General features: G+C 43.7%; 1 protein-coding gene across 1 annotated transcript in view; it reads right to left on the bottom strand.

Annotated features, from left to right (window-relative positions):
* Positions 1-22176, bottom strand: part of LOC308288453 (AT-rich interactive domain-containing protein 3B) — a gene marked incomplete at its 3' end in the record, with an annotated part of 71541 nt that overhangs the window by 40313 nt on the left and 9052 nt on the right. Inside the window, 2 exon segments of the mRNA XM_080729894.1 lie at positions 2880-2952; positions 4056-4130. Coding sequence (XP_080586020.1) covers positions 2880-2952; positions 4056-4130 — 148 coding nt within the window.

The following is a 22176-nucleotide window of genomic DNA, read 5'->3' as shown; positions in this document are numbered from 1 at the left end:
TACTCAGATATATTTGTTTTTTTCTTGTCACTCATAAGTGCAAAGGGAGCAGGACAATTTAAAAAAAGTAACCAAAAGTAACACATTTGGACACGATTAGCCAACAACCACAGTAGATGAGGCCTGTGACGGCATGTATGACAGCCACTGATAATAAACTGGTTTAACTTCAAACCTGCTCTCATTGATAAGGCATAGCCATAGATTTGCACTGACAGGCACGTGTGGATCGAAAAGGACACGTACACAGATGTGCACTCACACACAGTACATCAGCATTCTGAGGCCGTCCCTCCATTTCACTCTCTGCGCACACGCGCACGCACACACACACACACACACACACACACACACACACACACACACACACACACACACACACACACACACACACACACACACACACACACACACACACACACACACACACACACACACACACACACACACACACACACACACACACACACACACACACAACACACACACAACACAACACACAACACACACACACACAACTGTATCTACCATAATGAATGTCTCTGCTAGATTCAATATAAGCTGCTATTTTATTTAAATGTCATGCCTTCTATTTTGTTGTGACTGGTGTGCTTTCTGTTGCTGCTGGAATGAAATAATATTGGATACTTGAAATGGTCGAAATGTCCCCCCTGGGTTTAATAAAGTGTTATCTTATCTTACACATACTATGACATACCGTATGACACACTTGCAGATACACATGAACCGTCACGTATCAAAGCCACACACACACCGGCCTACACGTTCCCACAAACACACGCAATCATCCTTCATAGTCTGACAAAAGATAATTAAGTGCGTGCGCCCACCCACCACACCATCTTAATCACAACCTGACAAAATATAACAAAGTCAGCAGCACTGTAAAAACATAATACAACACTGGGATTCACCTCCACAAGTTATTACTTCAGCCATTCATCTTCAAACATGCCCCACATATGTCTGATAAATGTCTTGGTGCATTAGCTGTCCCACATATGTGGGGGCTGTGTGTGTGTGTGTGTGTGTGTGTGTGTGTGTGTGTGTGTGTGTGTGTGTGTGTGTGTGTGTGTGTGTGTGTGTGTGTGTGTGTGTGTGTGTGTGTGTGTGTCACTGTGTTCACATGTACAGTACGTGTGCATATGTTCTTGCATGTGTGTGTGTGTGTGTGTGTGTGTGTGTGTGTGTGTGTGTGTGTGTGTGTGTGTGTGTGTGTGTGTGTGCGTGCGTGTGTGTGTCTTCAAAGAGGGAGAGAAAGAATGTGCACATCTTATTATGAAGGCTGGGTCAGCCAAGCCAAGCTGGCCGTTTGCCAACTAAATGAGTTAAATCATAAACTGATCCTCTGAGCGCCAAGGGATCAGATCCTATCAGCACCATGGGAACAGATCCTATGAGAACCATGCGTTCGCAGCCACTGAGCACCATAGGTGCAGATCCCTCTGACCACCATGCCATCAGATCTATGAGCAGCACCATGGGATCAGATAGTCTGACCACCATGGGATCTGCACATCCTCTGAGCGCAGCCAGGGCAGGAAGGGAGGGTGTTGTTACCCAGACATTTCTCAGCCACCAGGGAGTTAAACATGTGCAAAGTGTGCTAAGCTAACAGTTTCGTAAGATGAAGGATTACAATAGTAACACGTCTGAGTTTGGTCTAGTCTTTGGTTTATTTTGAGGCGCACGTGGATTTTTAAACCTTTCTAGAAAAGAACTTGAACTCTGTTTGGAACAAGTGTTGTAAAGTAGGAGTAGATTGAAGCTAGGACTTGCAGGCCAATCGGATAGTGGAGGCTAATGAGATTTCAGGGTTTCTACGCCTTTAGCGGTGAGTGTTTTAACAGGGGAGATCACAAGATTACCTAATACAGGAGAGTTTTTGTGTAATCTTTCATTACTTTGAAATTAAAATAGTATTTATTTACCATTTTAAATCTAAACCATAACTTCATACATGCTTAAAGAATACTAAATTAATCTATACAGTAGCTAATCCTTGCTTGTTTCTAATATGTATTATTATTATTATTTTATTAGTATTTTTGTATTTATTAGTATTTTTGAAATCTTTTGAAAGATCCTGAAAGTGTGAAAACTACTGGTTTAGAAGGTATTTGTAGAATTTGTAGAAAATAAGAGTGAAGAACATGATGTGCACGAAAGGTATTCATGAAAGAATTGTGACTACTGGTGTTTTGGGCCAGTTGTCCAAAAACAAACAAATAGTAGCAGTAATCTCGCTGTACAATGGGTTTTCAGTTGCTCTGGAGGAGCACGATAACCCATTCAGCAGGAAACGACTGTGAAGGAAGGCAAGTTGTGGTATTTGCTACCCAACCCCCAACTGGGTGCCATCCTAAATCAGAAACCAAACTGGGGTATGAAAACAACATGTAGGGTTATCCAGAGTTCTGCTCTGAATCCCACACTACTACTGCTGTTATTAAGATTTCACAAAGAGACACATCTATTAAAAGTATTAAAATTATAATAATGTCTCACTGCACCACATCCAACATTCATTTACTTAATTGAAGTTAATGAACGTACGGTCATTCCCCTCGGGGATTAATGTGGTGTATCTTATCTCATCTCAGTGCGAGTGATAGTGCAGGCTCATTTATAACTCTCAAAATCACAATCTACAAAGTCTTCTTCTTCATAGTAGACAGGAGTGATTTAGTAATTTAGATTCTATGATTATTTATACATACGGTTATCTCTGATCTGTGGAGACCAAGGCTCTGGATCTATCATTATTACATCATTATTTACACTATGCTACATCTTTCATACACGGCAGGGGTGTACACATGAAGACAGTTATTATTCCTTCTTTGGTGTGATCTTACCTCTTTTCTGCATGAAGGTGAAAAGGTCATCCAAGAACTCCTTCCTGTTGGGGTCGTTGTCCAGTTCATACAGCTGAGGAACAAAACACAACAGGAAGTCAGACATCTATTTATACGTCTACTTCAAGCAGGTTAACACAACTCCAGCCATTCTTGACACCCCCACCCTTCTGAGGTGAACAACTACCAGCCAGGGGTGTCGCACCAAATTCTGGGCCCTGGGTACAAGGATTCACTCACATTTTGTGCTTTAACTATTGAAAAATAGCAGATATACAAGCTCACAGCGCGGCTGTGAGCCTGTATATCTGCTATTTTTGAGAAATCGTGAAAATGCATGCAAGTCTTTCAAGTATTTGAAATCCTTCTAAGGTTTTTTGAAAAACTTACGTTTCTTTTTCAGTGGTGCTCAGACTTTTTCATGTGAAGGAACCCCAAAATGATATGTATTTGGTCACGGACCCCATCACAAAATATTTCGTTCCAGGGACCCCCCAGAAGCAAAATTTGAGTTACAAATGTTTGCTTAAAAAATACATATATTCAAAGATTTGCACACATTTACACGGCTTTTCAAAATGAGCAGATCTGCAAAATCACAGCGTGGCACCAAGTGTCGCGCTGTGAGCTTGTAGATCTGCTATTTTTCAATAGCTAAAGTATAAAATAATTCCAGGCCCCTCCACCTTGGGCACTAGTAACTCAGTCCCACTTCCCGCCCCCCTTGTGACGCCCCTGCTACCAGCCCTTGTAGCCCTAACAACTGATCATAAAAATACATCACGTTACACCTCACTGTCAAATTGGTAGCTTTATGTTGTCATTTATATACACTTACACACCAATTAAAATGTGGCTGTGGGTGTGGTAAGGTTGGCACAATAGCAAATTCCTCCATGTTAATTTTAGTCTGAGAGAGTAAAAATTAACCATTGAGTCATTGAGTCCATTTTCATTGAGTCCATTTTCACTCTCTCAAAGGATTTTCCATATTCATATACTGTAAATAATAATAATGATAATGTATGATCTGATTAAATGATATCATGATCATCAGTCTTTTATATAAATATTTTTTTGAAGTGTATTTGTCTGATGATCTGAACAAGTATGCTGTTGGCTTGTAGTTCCTCTTTACCAGACCAGTGGATTGCAGTGTGGACTCAAGACACTCACCTTTGCAAAGTCTCTGGAGGCTTCTCCTCTCCCTCTGTTGCTGTCAGACTCGTCTGCCCAGCTTGCATTCCCATTCTACAGCACAAGAGACACATGGAACACAGTCATTAACCCCTGTTGCCTTAGAGAGAATTGGACATTAATTACAACTGTACTTTGACCACTTTTTCCATTTACACCAAATCTATTCGCCAAGAATAGCTGATCCCCCCAGAATATGGACGCTGGGATTCAAGTGGCTAACCAACACTATATACTTCCTTATATAGCCGATCTAAAAGCTCAATGTGACGTGCTGGGATCTGCTCGTAGATCTGCTATTTTCGGTGTTTCTAAAAAGGTTCGCCTACACACAGAAACGCATAGACTGATCCATAGAATCCGGGACATAGTGCTCACTATGTCAACATGCCAAGTCAATTAAAAAATGATTTAATTTAAATAGAAGTAATAATAATTCAGCTTGATGTACAAGTGAAAGTGAACAATTATAATCTGAGAAACTTTACAGAAATCATAAACTATGTATAATTATACCAGTTATGCCTGTGCATCCAGTGAACAGAAAAAAGGGAATAATAAACGTATAATTACACTTCAGACACTTATCCAGAACCACTTACATATCATGAATTAATAAACCATAAGCACTTCATTGTTTAATGTTTTGTACATTCATTTTGAAAATATGTTCTGAATATCTCTCTGAATTGGAGCATTTTCAGAATCAACAAGAATTGCATGTGAAATACAAACTCCAATCCAATAGAGCAGTTTTTTCCAGAGGTTGGATTAGTTATTGTGCCCCTGAGCTTGTGCGTTCCCCTCCCTTCCCCCCCTTTTTCCTCCTCAAACATCTCCATTTGGCCCTAAACCATCTGCATCTGGGCCTGCTCTGCTCTGCTCTGCCCCCTCCCCTCACCTTCCCGGCCTGCCCTGCCCCCTCCCCTGTGTCTTCCGATCCCAGCTGGATACAAGGGCCCCCCATCCTTCATCTCCAACACAGCTGCAATGGGCAGCCAAGTTCACGGGGTGTGTAGCTGACTGTCAGAGAGGTGAGGAGGGGGGAAAGCAGGGAGTTGGTCACTCCTACTACCCCTCACTCACAGAGAAAGGGCTGATCAGAGGTGTGTGCGCGTGTGTGTGTGTGTGCGTGTGTGTTTGGTAAATAGCAGATATACAAGCTCACAACGCGTCACATTCGTGGTGCTTTGTGAGCTTGGATATCTGCTATTTGCGCCATGCAATGCTGGTATGCTAGTATTAATCAGGCTTTTTAGTGTGTGCGTGCACATGTTTGTGTACACAAGAAACAAGCAGGTTTGTGTGTGCGTGTGTGGGGTCACTGGCCCCACAGGACGGGAAGCCGGCAGGGGAAAATAGGGGCAGAAAAAGGCAGAAGGGGGTGCACGGTATGTGCAGAGCAGGAATTTTCTCCTAAAGACAAAACCTATAAAAGCATCAGGAATCAAAACAAGATCCGCTCGGAGAAGAGAGGGGATGTTAATAGCCACGGCCTCAGGATCTCCTTTCACCAGAAGGAGCCCATTGGTCAGTAGGCGACCAACAGGCACTGAAACGAGAGCCCGGGAGGGCAAAGGTTGCCAAGGCCCCCGAGAGCAAGTCATTCTCACCCTCTCACTCTCTCCTACTTGTAAGGGGTTGTCAGCGTTCACGCTTCCTCAAACAAATCGTCATCAGCCAGTGACAGGCCCAAGTGCTTGTGGTCTGGCTACTGCTGCTGGGCACGTTCCAGGTGGTAAACAACATGCAGTGCTAGGGCTGCAACTGGCACGTTCCAGGTGGTAAACAACATGCAGTGCTAGGGCTGCAACGGGCACGTTCCAGGTGGTAAACAACATGCAGTGCTAGGGCTGCAACGGGCACGTTCCAGGTGGTAAACAACATGCAGTGCTAGGGCTGCAACTGGCATGTTCCAGGTGGTAAACAACAACATGCAGGACTAGGGCTGCAATGGGCATGTTCCAGGTGGTAAACAACATGCAGTGCTAGGGCTGCAACGGGCATGTTCCAGGTGGTAAACAACAACATGCAGTGCTAGGGCTGCAACGGGCATGTTCCAGGTGGTAAACAACATGCAGTGCTAGGGCTGCAACGGGCATGTTCCAGGTGGTAAACAACATGCAGTGCTAGGGCTGCAACGGGCATGTTCCAGGTGGTAAACAACAACATGCAGTGCTAGGGCTGCAACGGGCATGTTCCAGGTGGTAAACAACATGCAGTGCTAGGGCTGCAACGGGCATGTTCCAGGTGGTAAACAACAACATGCAGTGCTAGGGCTGCAACGGGCATGTTCCAGGTGGTAAATAACAACATGCAGTGCTAGGGCTGCAACGGGCATGTTCCAGGTGGTAAATAACAACATGCAGGACTAGGGCTGCAACGGGCATGTTCCAGGTGGTAAACAACAACATGCAGTGCTAGGGCTGCAACAGGCATGTTCCAGGTGGTAAACAACATGCAGTGCTAGGGCTGCAAAAGGTAATCTAACAAAACAGTTTAATTAAATGGCAAATACCAAATATAAATAATGAAATACTATTTTATCTTGCTGGTGAAAGGTACAGGAGTGCAGCGCATGTGGTATGTGATATGAAATTTAAGTGGATCATATAAACACAGTAATCTGTGTTTAGTAAATATCATTGATTGTCTTCCATCCTATGTTCAAGAGGATTCTGGAGAAGGAAAGTTTTTTTTTTTTAAACATTTCTGAAATCCTTTGCCTTACAATGACGTATGGCAGAGATTGCGGAAAATGAAATAATGGCTGATATATCAGGCAGACCGATATATAGGCCTGGCTTTACAAAAGAATATGTTTAAATTCAGATCAAGACCAGACACCTTTTCTCCTAAAGCACTATTTTCCTATCTTGCTCAGTAGTACTGTGATATAAAACTCAAAAGAACACCATAAAAACCCTTCAAAGCATCCTTTAAGTCCCCCCAACTCACTCCTTATCAAAATGCATTTATGTGTCAATTTCCTGCGTGCCAGAGATTAGCACAGGATCAGCATGGCAGGGTAAATCTATATGTTAGCCCATTTAGACATACTGTATATAGTAAACCTGAGTGACCTTTGAGCTCTATCTGGTTTGCTTTTGTTAACCTTCAACCATTATAAATGATTATATAGACAAGATAATTCAGATTATAGCCATGTACAATCTAACATGCTTGCTCTTGCATAAAAAAACATTGCAATCTGCACAATTTTAAAGATCCAAGATGTTCTTGTATTCCATGACCTAGAGGTGATTGCTGAGTAATCGTATTGAGAGTAACCAAATGGCCAAGTTTCCCCCAGCCACACCCCCCCTCCAGTTTCCTCTCCCGGGTGCCGATGGGCATACCACACGTAATGTGTGCATACTTCGAGGAATTGATGGAAAATCTGAAAGGCTCAGGAAAATACCAATAGCTCCACGGCAACAAAGTTGTCTGTGTACTAACCAAACAACACCACAAACAAGTCCCTTATCATACGTTGTTAGCAGGTCAATACATTAGTTGTACTGCAAATTGTAAACAGTATAATACACCACATTCATCCCTCATAGCTAAAGCTGTGTGTTATGCTGGCTTCTGAAACTGTGTGTGTCCATGCGTGCATATAAGCAAAGGAGATACAAAGGCAGGCAGGCCAAGAAACAAAAGGTGAAAGATATAGACAAAAGGTAGTGAGCAAGAGAGACAAAACTGACTAAGCAATTCTTATGTGAAGGGAGTCTTCTTTAAGGCATTTGACTGATGCAAGTGACAATAACATTTCACTGTAAATTCCTTGATTGGCTAAATTGCGTTGATAGAACGTTATGACTGTCGTTATTGGGACGGACGGACACACACACACCCACCCACCCTCCCTAAGGGACGGACGGACGCACGCACGCACGCACGCACGCACGCACGCGCACACGCACACGCACACGCACACGCACACGCGCACACACACACACACACACACACACACACACACACACACACACACACACACACACACACACACACACACACACACACACACACACACACACACACACACACAGGCTCCCATTCAGGGCTACTGCATTGTGGGAGAGCAGAGGTCAAGGTGTTCCTTGCATCCCCAGTGAACAAAGGCCTGGTCTCCAGACTGTCTCAGCCCAGGTCAACCTCTGAACCACCTCCTCCTCCTCCTGTCTACTCCCCTTGGCTTTACATTACATTTTACATTCAGCCGTGGTCTCTTCATGTTACTGCTTTTCCTTTTAGGTGAGATTCCTTACATTTCTCTTTTTCACCCATTTTATCACTTTGCCTGTTTTGTTTTGTTTGCTGGTTTGTGTTTTAGGGAGCTAAAGAGTGGTTGAGGGTGTAAGGCAGACCATCAATCCGTGGCTGGTCATAACGCCAATTAGCTCAATTGCGGCTCAAAGCAAACTAGCCAACTTTTCGACTCAGCCCAAAAAAAGAGACAAATAAAGAATGGACATCGAAACGTTGAGGCTGTAACCATGGGCAGACATGTTGGCTCTTGAATGGAGACGGTGGTCAGTGGAAGAATGTTAACACTATGTTGCCTTTTGACGAGTTGAAGTGGATCCCGTCATTTGGGGACCATTCATTATGATCAGAGCCCTCCGCCCCGTCATCACATGCAGAGCACTCCACCCACACATCTAAGGACGACTGCAATAGCACCAGCTTTTAAAGTTCCCACACCCTGCTAGATACATGACAGGCTGGAGCAGGAAGCAGGCTAGTACCTTATAAATTATAATTCAACCTAGCTGCTGCAAATAGTCTATGTGTCATTCTGATTGTACTCAGTAATGCAGTAGAGGTTTATGTTTTGGTCAATCCTTAAGCCATATTGAATCTCTGTAGTAAGTGAATCAATTTTATATGTACATATGAGACATACTATGTCCATGTTGTTGTGTGTAGGCAGTTTCCCTGTCTCGATCTCTCTCCAGGCTAATGCTGTTAGCAGGTTTACTGGCCAGGCGGTGGGTGGGGTAATCACATTATGGACATACTGGCCATGCACCAAATAAGGAATGAGAATAAAGTACTTGATCAGTGGCAGTGGGTCATTAGGAACTAGAGCATACAAGAGGATTGGGGTGTTTGTAAGTGTGTATATTCTTTATATACTGTGTGTGTGTACGCGTGCATGCGTGCGTGTGTGCACGCGCGCACGTGCATGTGAGATATAAATTAGGTAGATTTGTGTTAATAGATAAATGAACACCACAAAGCAATAACTACGTCACATTTCTGAAACACCTTAAAATGCCAGCTGAAAGTGATGAGAAGACAGACTGTTATCTATGGGAGTGGTTTTCAAAGTAAGGTTTACAGCCTCCATGTGGGTCTCTCAATAATACGACCTGCTATAATGTCCTCATATCTTGTGAATGTATTGCAAATCATCGTTTTTTTTACTAAGATTTTCCACAGAGAAGCCAATTTCATTATTTATTTACATATATCTAGAACAGGGGTCTTCAACGTTTTCAGGCCGGGGACCCTCAAACTGATGGGGAGATGGAGCAGGGACCCCCTACCACCTCGTAGGGTGGGGGGGGGGGGGGGGTCAGGGCTACGACATATTTTTTATTTTAAACAAGTACAAGTTACAGGGAGCAGGGTGGGCCGTACCACTACCATTTCCTACGACTTATTAACTGAGAACAAATCATCAACAATCTGTCAATTGCATAGTAATCATGTATTCAAGCTATTCAAAATGGATAGAATCATGATTTATTTTTTAACATAAATGTGGAAAATGGCACAAAAAAAAACATTTTTTGAAATATTATTATTATTATTTTTTTTTTATCAAGCAATAATTTTGCGGACCCCCTGCAGTACCTCCGCGGACCCCCTAGGGGTCGCGGACCCCCTGTTGAAGACCCCTGATCTAGAAGACAAAACTCCATTCTAGAAAGGGGGGGGGGGGGGGGGGGCTTGAGCTAATTTCACGTGTAGGTCCTTGGTATAAGATATTAACAACCCATTCAGCTTTTAATCACACATTAACTTAAGCATAGATTAACCTGGAGGAAGATCACATAGATTAGAAACGTAAAAGGCCTAGTGTTGACTCTGTCGTTCAAAATGTAAAGATCAGACATTCTTTAATCAAACAGAAATGCGGTTCCTTGTTAATTCAGTCAAACATGTGATTTGTGGCCCACCGCAGGCAAACACGCAACTGGGTAATCTGGTCTATAATAGCAGCCGTAGTGATAATAAATAGCAAACTCAGTGCTTTCTTTTAAATCACTTCTCAAAACCAACTTTGACAGGAAGGCTCTTTTTATAGCATACGTTGTTTGTCAAGTTTCTATTCCACTTACATACTAGAACAAAAATACTTATGAATAACACGTATAGACACGTATAGGATAAAAGCAATGACAATTAAAACATAGAATATAAGCCCTGATAAAACAGAACTGTACACAATGTGTACATAATGTGTATTACAAAACACAACATAAATGGCTTATAGGCCTATACATGGATAGAAATGTAAACTTTGCATGAAAACTAAAGGGAAGTCAAATGGGACAACAAAGAGACCAACACAACAAAAGTTATGTGATGACAACTGCAGTTGTGTTGCTCTACACATCCCCGCTCGGTCTTCCATTTCAAACAAGTTTACATTCTTTACATAACCCGCCCTCCTGCGTTTCAACAAAACACTTTAAGACAGGCTCCATCCAACCTGAATGTCTCTATGCATACCTGAGGGGCAATTCATCGTGGCCATTAAATGTTTGTTTGGGAGGGAGGCCTCCATTTTGGTAAGGCAGGCTGGGCGAGTTGCAACAGGAAAGGGTTAATGGCCGCCACTGTAGAGGGTTGTGGATTGGGGGGTGGGGGGGGATTGATTGCTCAGGATGTTGACAGCACTTCTCCCATTTGATAGCAGAGTGGCTATTACATGAAGAGGCCGGTTCTTAATACAAAAACATCATGTAATTTAGGCCTCTGTCTTTCCTGTGGGGGTTTGTTGCATTGGGAGGGGGGACGGCAGGCAAAAGAAGTGGAATCGGCTTCCTGGATAATTATCATAGCGTAAGATTCTTATCTTACACCATAAAGAATGCACGGTGAGAGGAAAAACTGGCTTCGTGCACATTTGTATTATAAAGCAGGCCAACCTAAGGCACACAGCGGAGATCAGCGCTCCATGCTACTTGAAGTAGGTCATTGTCGCACTGAAGATAAAACTGGCTGCATAACGCCGCTGGTGGGACGGCCCTGTGTTGGACCATCTGAAACGTGGCATAGGGCTGGCCAACAGTTGTTTGCAGACTGGCAGTGTGTGATGTGATCCCATGTACTAGAGGGGGCTAATGAAAAACAGGCACGTGTCCCTGCCACATTAGAGCAACGTCAGCCACTGAGCTACCCTGCCCCACCCCCTGTAACCCTGTCTGTCTGTCTGTCTGTCCACTGTTACTGTCACAGTCACAGCATAGGGCCACGCAATTAACCGAAAATGTATCGAAACCAACGTTTAGAACCAATAACTGACTTAATCTGGCTCAAATGTATATATATATTATACTTGTTTATAAAAATATACAGTATTTTAATATATATTTTTTAAATTTCTTATTGACAAAAGTTTTGACACAAAATGAATTAGTCGATTAACCACTAAAGCCCTGTATTATACTTTGACACACACTGTTGGCATGGAAAAAAATGTCAAATAGCCAATCGAGCTTGTAGATCTGCAATTTTCACCATAAAAAAAGAAAGCATAATAATCAATTCATTTGTGCCTATGTTGACACTTGTGTAGATGTACAGTATATTCATATGCTTTGATTGTTTTGAACCTGTACAGCTTTTTGATCTCACTTTGTTTTAAATGTGCAGTGTATTATAAATAAAGTTTGATTTGATTTAAACAATTCATTAATTGTAATCGAGGCAAAAGTTTGAAATCATTGCCATATTGATTTGAAGACATAGCGTCCAGCCCCATGTCACAGTCACAGCCTCCTCTGTCTCTCACCTCTGCTGCTTCTCCACAGCCTGCCACAAATCCAGTAGTACCCCAGAGGGACAGGAGGGCCATTGAACAGGGGGGGGGGGGGGGGGGGGGGGGGGGGCAAATCAATAGCCCTGGATTTGCAAACACGGGGAAGTCCCCCAGCCCCCTCCGGACACAATCTCACAGCACATGTCAATACTCATCACCCTCAGCCATCAGCCGGCTGCGCAAACTGAGAAGAAAGCAGGAGCAGTGCGCTCCCAATGGTAGCGTGACCTTACCCCTTAACCTCCACAAGATACCTAAACTTTGACTAACACCACTGGAGAATATTTCCTGGGGGGATTCCTGATCAAAAACTAAAAACATCAGTCAACTTAAATCTTCTATGGAAAAAGATCAGAAGGAGCCCCACCCATATTGCACGAGCGCGTGTGTGCTTGTGTGTGTGCACATGACTGTATGTTTGTGTCTGTAGTGCACACACAAACAAGAAATACATATCCGAAAGAAACCTCAGGCAGTCAATCGCTAGTAAATAAATGTTACCGAGCGCTCCTTCAGCTCAGTCACAACTTTAGCCAAAATACACCAACATTCCTATGTTTACACCAGTAACAGGAGCCCACAATAACAATCCAATGAACCCATGGTCCTCTTTTCACAGCACAGTCACTGGCTAATCTTTTTAGTTAAATTACTGGCTGTCAAAACAGCTCAGCCCGAGAAATCTTTTAAATACAGGACAGCGATGGTAATTTAATCACAATCAGGGAACGCCATGAGCCTTACGGCTGAAACTTTGGACTAGCGCCAGTGGTAGTGATAAATGATGAGTAGCCAGTGAGTAGGCTGCGCGTTTCCTTTCATTAGCACTTGTACAGTACACACGAGTGAACAAGACATTACAGGCTATTCAAAATGTACTGTCCACTTGTCTGAAGCGAAAGAGATCCAGAATCCTTTTATCGGCAAGTATTTTAACATAAAAAACAAAACAAAAATAGATAAATAAATAAATAAAATATAAGAGTAACAGATTAAAAAAGATAAGATAAGAAAAAGAGGAGAAAAAAAGAGAATATTAAGGGTGTTAGGGTCATATCAAGTGTGAGCAGTCAATTGCACCCGTTCGATGAGATATAGCAGTAATATTGTACAGGTTATTATGCTGAACGTATTGCACATATTAGTTATTGTACATATAGACTTTGCACTTGGTAAGTGCATAAGTGCAACTGCAAACAGTAAAAAAATGGAGCAATGTGTCATTGGATACCAGCGCTTACAGAGTAACAGTCCGATGTCATAATGGAGTGTTGTGTAGTGTAAGTGTAACTACTGCATGTGAGAAGAAGCTGATACTCTGTCTTCTCTTTACAGTAGTGAATCAAAATATACATATTGTCAATCCCTTGCTTTGCAAAACACCAATTAGTGATCAGATAAAATTGACAGTAAGCAATCCCCCTGGTGCTGCTGAACTATGGTGGCAAGCCACACTCCAACCACAGGGATCTTTTTGTCGGCTTGCCAAGTCCCCATTGTTTCCATCCCTGGCACCGAAAGTGAATCAGCGTCTCTCTCAGCACGCCTATGAAAACAAGCGTCAGAGGGGGCTGCAATCTTTAATCCAAATCAAATAATTGGGGACTTTATCCCACTGCGGGGCTTATGGAATCATTTATATGGAGCTTCCCGTTCAAGGCCATTGCAGGATGGTGGGGGCGGGGGTCTACGACGACCACTGTAAGGGATCTCATAGCGGAGCCAGGCCATACGCTAGCACTGAGCACAAGAGCTCTTGCTAATCGTGATTCCATACGCTCAGAGGGGAAGGGAAGTAAATCTCACTGCCACTCTAAACATATGGTGGAATTCCTCTGCTCGCAAACACATCCAGCGCCGATTCTCTGCTCTTATTAGAGTTAGTACAGAGCATAAAACACGGCTCGTATATCACATAACATCACACACGGCCGCTGACTGACTACCGACTGGCTTTCTTAATGTCCACTCGTATTGGGAGGTAGATTTCTTGCTCTTGGGGAGAAGACAAAGTTTCAGGGACATAAGAGATCCAGGGGCCCTACAGCGTGTCTCTACCTGCCCTATCTTCAGCCATGCTGCACCTCTAAACAGGCCCTGTGAAAGGCAGGCAGGCCCTGGGGCAAGACCACCCCTCCCTCCATTAATCACACCAATTACAGAGCCGAGAATGAGAGGAGAATAAAAAGAAATGAGTAGAGAGAGAAGAGATGAAGAAATGCAAACAGTGGAAAGGAAAACAAAGAATGATAAGCAAGCAGATGTGTGTGTGTGTGTGTGTGTGTGTGTGTGTGTGTGTGTGTGTGTGTGTGTGTGTGTGTGTGTGTGTGTGTGTGTGTGTGTGGGGGGGGGGGGGGTGCAACTTGCACACTGACTGACCAACTATCTTTCACCTCGTCTTATTCAAAATTCCCAGAGAGGGACACAACACACTGTAACCAACAACAAAGGCCAGAGAGGCTACACATTACACAAAGAGCTAGATGTGCATCTGTAGCTCCTGGGTAAACACGTCTGTTGGCGACTAGCAGGTCTGGTTTGCCAAATAAACTGGCTGCATTTGTTCAGCTCCGGCCCTTTCACCAAGACACCACATTCCACAGGCAGAGGCCCCATCCCCCCATACACTATTACTGACTGGCTGGCCCCCTTTCGATGCCTCACGCAAATTCAACGTTTATAGGGCTGGCGTGGCCAGAAGTTCACACTCATTGGTTCAAAGAGCCTTTCACAGGCAGAGCAAACATTTTAGTGGATCACATCTGGGCCACTACATACAGTACCGCACACAAGTTAACCCTTTTCTGGAAAATGTTTCAGGAGCATGGGAAGCCAGCCCTGAAAAGCCTGGCCTTTCCAGAACCCAAAGTATGCTCAGAAATGCATGGGGCCCCTGTCCCAAACCTCCCACCCCTCCCACTTTAGATATAATTTGATTTGAAGCTATTAGTTTTGTTCCATCAAGTGTACAGTGACTAATCTGAGTCTCAAATATGTGGAGGGCTGATGATAGCAGACAGAAAACGTGGCTGGAAAAAGAATGCCAGACAGAAACGCTTCTCCGGGAGCAAAATAAACTACTCACATTGTAGGCATTTGTGCGATAAATCTCCCTAAAAAAATACAAATTAAGTCTGCTTGGCGCTAAAGTAGCACCATTCTATTCAGGTCAAAGGGAGCTATTTAGCCCTGTTCTCCTGGGTTAAAAGCATCGGCTAAAAATACCTTGCATATCTCACATCTTTCAAAGAGCAAGTATCCACTCCACCCCCAAGCTAATGGCAGTGAGAGACATGGCACAGGCGCGATGGGCCTTTATAACGCACATTCTCATTCTCACAGCCAAGGGGAACTTGATACATTCACAGATCAACAAAAGCCCTTCGCTATTAAGACACATCATGTCTAATTACATATGAGATGACAAGAGGTCACAACGCCTGCAGTCAGAAGGACCTCTTTGTCTCCGCTTGCGTTGGGGTGGAGAGTAATAACCAGCCTCCTTATTCTGGAGGTTTGCTTTCCTCCATCACAGCAGTAAGTGTTATGACTATCTCACTCAAATCTGCAGTATCAAATGTTCAAGCCATAAGCACAATTCACAGCTTTTCCGCAGGGGCCTAATCGATAGAGACTGATTTCTCCATTCTCATGGGGGGCAGGAGTATCCGTTTCCTCTTGGCTAGCGTTAAGTGTGCGGGGCCATTCTACCTCTGACAGGTCAGCACCCCCCAGGGACCCCACGGCCGGGCTGGTGTTCCCAGTGTGGGTGTTGGGCCGCAGCCCCTGCCTTTCACTCACTCACTCCTGGATGGACCAGCTCCCGTCACGCATCTGGAGCACGCCTCCAGAGACTAACGAGGAGAGGGGAGTGCCGACTGTTGGGACAGCTCTATACACATTCATCTATGAAGTTCACATGGAGGGACCAAGACACGCATTGGGGGAAGCAAGGGGGTGGGGGGGGAATACAAGAACAATAATGCCAGATTGATACTTGTTGCACATTGTGGCACACACTGAAAATGGCAGATCTACAAGTTCACGTGTCATGCTGCGACGCGTTAAACAGGCTTAAAGGAGTAGTTCACCCAAAAAAAATCTATCAATTACACACCCCATGAAGCCTAGAATCCATGGAGATCTTTCTGTTTTTGTTGTATCCCTAGGACAATAATTTGATTACGGGCGGAGAGTCAAATGCAGGTAAATTGAGTCTCCGCCGTTCAAATAATTGGTTTAGGGTTAGGAATGTGACAAATAAGAAAAATAAGTGATTTTTGAGTGAACTACTCTTTTAAAAACATACCATCACAGTCATATTTCTATCCATCCATGTATAGTAAATGGGTATTATACCCAATACCATGTATAGAGTTTTCACATGGCTGTCACAATGTAATCCATGGCCATTTGGCCACAAGAGTGAGAACTAATTAATTTACCATTTTAGCAGGCAGGTGCTATGAGAGACTGGTGGCATTATTCCCAACTTAGCTTTGATTTCTCAGCGGACACATAAACGTTCTAAGCCTTTTGGAGATGTTGGATGAGATGTTGGATGATGAGCTTCACATTGTGAGGTTTTTGTTACAGAAGAAAAGCAGGGTTTTAATAATGTAAAATAGATCTGGACAGAATAATTGAGAGGAAATTAAGTTGTTTCATCTTTACAGGAGAAACAACAGAAGATCTTTACAATCATATCAAAAAGGCTAAAGAGTAAAGACTAAAGGGGAACAAATGTTGCTCTAACTAGATGCTATATTATATTTGCTGAAATGCAATATACTGAAATCCACAATCATCTTCAGGATAGGCTCTTGGTTTTCTAATCATGTTTTGGGGGCTCGGGCAAACCTGAAATGTCTGTGTTTGACCAGATGGTTAGCTAATCAAGGCTGATTCTGATGGGGGTTGGGGCCATTCGAAATCTGCCTCTAATATTATTGACCCATGTTCCAGAAGTGTAGGCTGATTTGTATCAGCAAAGAGGCTTAGGCACAGTTATACAACATGCATATCTCAGATATAACACATAGTCCTAACCATGTGGTGACGATACCTGAACCTAAGATGTATTCCAGTAGACTGTGTGTTCTATGTAAATGCATAATACTTATATATATATAATCTTTATTTAACAATACATTTCAAGGTACTCAATACTCATGAGTACAAAAAATGGAGGAGTGACTGTTCATTGCAGAACTACCCTCCATGTTCTGCTGTTAATAATTCAATTTTCTTTGCCACTCTTTAATCATTTACTAACATGGCTTTTGAAATTATCGACTGCAGCTGACATGGTCCATAGTACTATTCACAATGATTGTCTATTAACCACATCAGCAAAAGATGTGCAAAGGGACAAAATCTGACCTGGGTCTCCCAGAGGTCTATACTTGGTCCCCTCTTTTTTAGCCTCTACACCAGATGTCTTCATTGACAACTGTCCAGAATCAGTACATTAGTGTCCCTGTGCTTAGTTGTGAAGTGTATAAACTCACCACTGTGAGTTATACCCTCTGGTAGGTTGGCCACCTCTACCCACCCATAGGCTTTTATTTTTATCTTGTACCTTTACAAGTATGCTCCTGTCTTATGCAATCACAATAAAGCACCTAATCTAAATCTAATCTATTCTAACATAATACAAGTAAGATGTATATCGGACCAGTTACCCATATATGGAGACCCCTGGTACCCATATATGGAGATCCATGTACTGTATATGGAGATATGCTGTGAGAGCCCAAACACGCTTACTCAGTTATTCGTTATGTGAAAGTCTAATGATGTCTATGACATCTGACATCATTCATGGAGATCCCCGTCTGTAAAACCAGCCACACAGATATGGGTTTGGCCATATATGGATTCTGTTAGTGTGATATGTGGCCGATGTGGCCTCCGTATATGGGCATTCCCATATGAAGTCCTGTTAGATATGGGCTTAATATTGATGACATCAGGGAACTCCATATGTGGGCATACAAAGGAATCTGTTAGTGTGACATCGCAGTGAAGCCAGAGCGTGATGTCAGAGCAGCAAACCCATTCTGTTAAGAGTGGTTCCCCTGACATCACTGTGATGTCAGAGCATGATGTCAGAGCGGCAAACCCATAGACACGTCCAGATCTACAAGCTTGACAAGCTTGTAGATGTTGTGAGCTTGTAGATCGGCAATTTTCACTATTTGCTGTATGACTAAATACAGTGCTTTAAGTTATTTGTGTGTGTGTGTGTGTGTGTGTGTGTGTGTGTGTGTGTGTGTGTGTGTGTGTGTGTGTGTGTGTGTGTGTGTGTGTGTCTTAAGTTTCCTTTTACATTTTAATTGTAGAGAAGCAGAAAGTTGTTTCTATCTAAAGTCAAGGTGCTATGGCTCTGACTCCAATGGCTCTGGAAATAGTGATGGCTAAACGCCCGGTATGTGAATGTAAATTCAGCAGAGATGACATGGCTTTTAGTCTAATGTGATGTTTCCTTGGCAGTCAGCGGGATCCCCCCCCCCCCGCCACACACACACACACACACACACACACACACACACACACACACACACCCACCCCTGTGCTCTGGAGGCTCGTCCTTACAGGCACACGATTACGCTCAGCTGGAGTGTGAGGACTTGGCAGGCGAACAACCTGGCCACGTGCTACTATAAACGACATCGGATGTTGGCAGGCGGACTAGACTGAAGAGGCAGCCGCGGCGCAGGGGGAACAACTAGCGAGTGAAGGAGGGAAGAGAAAGGCTGACTGTGGTGAAAGGAAAGTCATCCACTACTACTACACAACCTTCCATACCTCCTTCTCTCCGCCGTGTGGCTTTGTGCCAAGACCCAGTCAGCTGCTGTGTGTTTACGCCAGGGCCCTTTGACACAGTAGTTCAGTTAGCACCTACAGGTCCTGCCGCTAGCCCTGGACCTCAGCCAAATGTAGTAGCAGCAGTGGAGGAGGAGGAAGCCAAGCCAGTCTAGCACTAACAATAACCCGACACCTTCACTCCTCACCTCCTCTGCGCCTCCTTGCTCCCTGCATCCAGGTCCCGCCACTGACAATGACACAACAACACTGACCCACACATTTTGTCAGGAGGGGGAAAAAAACAACTGGGACAACTGCATTATGGAAATATCAAGGATGTGCCGCATGTTGTCCACTGGTGTGTTTCCTATAATGACAAGCCAAAATATTATGGCTCCACACGGAGCTGGATATTTCATATATCCAGGTTTTTCAGATATCCACATAGAAAGATATCTAGGTCCACACGACAAAGATATCTAGGTCTAACAAGCACACACACAGTAAAGTCTTCAGAGATATCCGGGTTCCCCGTCTACACGGATCCAGTGAATCGGATATTTTTCAATGTCTTCACTTATCTATCCAGCTCCGTGTAGCCATGGCCTAAAGTGGTTAAATATTTGATCTCATCAAGCATAATCAAGGACAAAAATATGAGTGTCTAAAAACAGTGCAACGACGTGACAACACTCAAGGTTGACAGTAATGCAAAACTCAAGGTTGACAGTTGACACAAGCTCACATGCAGCATGTAGGGGACAGTGTACTACAGACATCACTCTACACATACACACCACTTTCCTATATTAAAACTCCAGGTCACTGAACGCTACAGTGTCATATGAGCCTGGCTCGGTGGCTCCCTGTCCCCTGCAGCTGGCAAAGGCGTTGGTTAATGTCTTTGTCTTTTTTGGATCCCCCTCCCACCCCACCCCTTCCTCCATGGACCTTCATTAAAGGGCAGGTGTTGGGATACACTGAGTGGGAGTGGTCGTAAAGGACGAATGAAACCAGCGATTGGTGTTGGTGGTGGTGGGGGGGCTTGTGGTTTCACTGCTGACTGATCAGATTACAGCAGCCATCAGTAGCTCCGTTTCCATTAGAAGCAAGGAAGTCAATCCTCCAGGGTCGATTTGGGGAAGAAGAAAAAAATAAAAAATAAATAAAAGGGTGACAACTCGTAACGGACATACACCATTTATATTTAAATGTGAGAACTTTTTTTGCCCTTTAATTCAATTAGATAGGAAGGGGTGGCTCATGGTGGACAGGGAGATATGCATGAGAGATCCAAAAAGTAATTTACATCTGAGGCGCTGCAGGAGCCATTTACGTTCAGAGGCGAGGCAGACACCTCTCACACAAAAGGGCGAAGGCCATGTGCTTACAATAGCCTTAGCCCAGGAAAATAAAATAGGCTCTTTCAGTGGAAATACACACGTTCCCCATTTAATGTTTTCCCTTCCCAAGCTGGCTTATGTGAAATGGGTTCCTGACATAAAAAGGCGCTGTATTCACATCAGCTTAGCTTCGTTTGGCTACACAATCAATAAAAAAGGCTTCGTTGACAAAAATACATTCTAATTGTTGAGGTCACAGAAGCGAAGAGCAACGGAACAACTGTTCAATTCTACACAGCAAATTCCTGAAGGTGTAAGGTCCATACAGTGGTCTCCTAACTGCCAAATCTGTGCAACCTTTTGTAGAGGTCAGACTCATCATGACAGACTAGAGGTTCCTAATCCTGACTGGGCTATGCCATTTGTTGTGGTGGTGGAAGCAATATTCAGGCCAGCATTGTCTGGCACACAATCTGTGAAGGGAAAGGGTTACTGTGGACCCACCAGGGGGGCCTTTTCAGTGCCTGCCAGGAGCAGATGTACCCTTTGGGAATCTCAAATAAAATAAAGTGTCTCTCTGGCTGCGCCAGTGGCCCCCACCTGCTATACGGCTCCTCCCTATTCAGACCCTCTCCACTCTTTACCGGTTTACAGCCCTCCGTTAAGACAGAGTGAAATGAATTAACAGATCTCCAATCAGAGAGACCTGGCCAACACATGGACACCCCTCCCCAGTCTCTAGCTGGAAGCCCCCAGTGGGAAAGCTCACTGTTTGAAGAGTTTAGTCTTTAATTCTGTCTGGAATGTTTCCTTTGGGTGGGGCAGTGTAGTGTAGTGTAATGGGTGTGTGTGTGTGTGTGTGTGTGTGTGTGTCTCTCTGTGTGTGTGTGTGTGTGTGTGTGTGTGTGTGTGTGTGTGTGTGTGTGTGTGTGTGTGTGTGTGTGTGTGTGTGTGTGTGTGTGTGTGTGTGTTGAGACAGACCAATAACCCCCCCAACTCCACCTACCATCTCCTCCTTCTACGACATCTCCTCCTGCTGCCCCCTCCCCTCTCCTCCCCTCCCCCCTTCATCGCCCTACTAAATTCAATACCTCTATTTCTGGGGCGGGAGGAATCTTCCACACTTGGCTGTTAGGGGCAGGACAGTGCGAGCTCACGCCAACCGCAGAGAATGACCCATAAGCCTACGCCCGCATGTGATTAGGAGAGCTGTCGTAATAATTGTTTCGGCTGTGGTTTCTGTTGAAGTTTCCATTTCAGTGTGGTAAATACACGCCATTGTTTATTTTTGAACTCATGGCCAATAAGTCACACCTGCAGTAGATTTACACCTGAGGAAGGTTGCCTGACCCAAATACCACATGCTAGTCTCAATTAAACGTTTCCATTGCAAGTGGGGGTGGGTGTCAAAGATTGTTTTCCCTGCAGACACTGAGCCTGCAGTATCAGCAGGGCTACATTAAGCATAGAGCAGATCACATCAGAAAACTGACATCAAGATTAGGCCTGTCACAATTATTACATAATCATCTAATCGCAATTATTTGAGATGATTGCAATTATTTTACATAATCGTCATAATAGTTTCCATGTTGAAACCTTTTCATACATTTTCAAATATATATATATATAAAAAAGCAGAAATAGCTGATCTACAAGCTTACAAAGTGACGCGTTGTAAGCTTGTAGATCAGGTATTTCCGACTTTTTTGTAATACAAGTAGTAGACCTACACTTATGAGTAAAACATAATAACATTTGTCATACTTATCCTGTGCAACTTTTGTTTATGAAGCCTAAAAACCAAAAAGAAATGTACATTTGTATTCATTATGTTCCAATGTTCAACGACAAAAACACAATTAAATCGTTAATCGCAATTATT

This window comes from Nannobrachium achirus, assembly GCF_963921795.1.
Source record: "Nannobrachium achirus genome assembly, chromosome: 7".
Lineage (NCBI taxonomy): Eukaryota > Metazoa > Chordata > Actinopteri > Myctophiformes > Myctophidae > Nannobrachium > Nannobrachium achirus.
The sequence above is the reverse complement of the archived record's forward strand: the minus strand, read 5'-3'. Positions and strand labels throughout refer to the sequence as shown.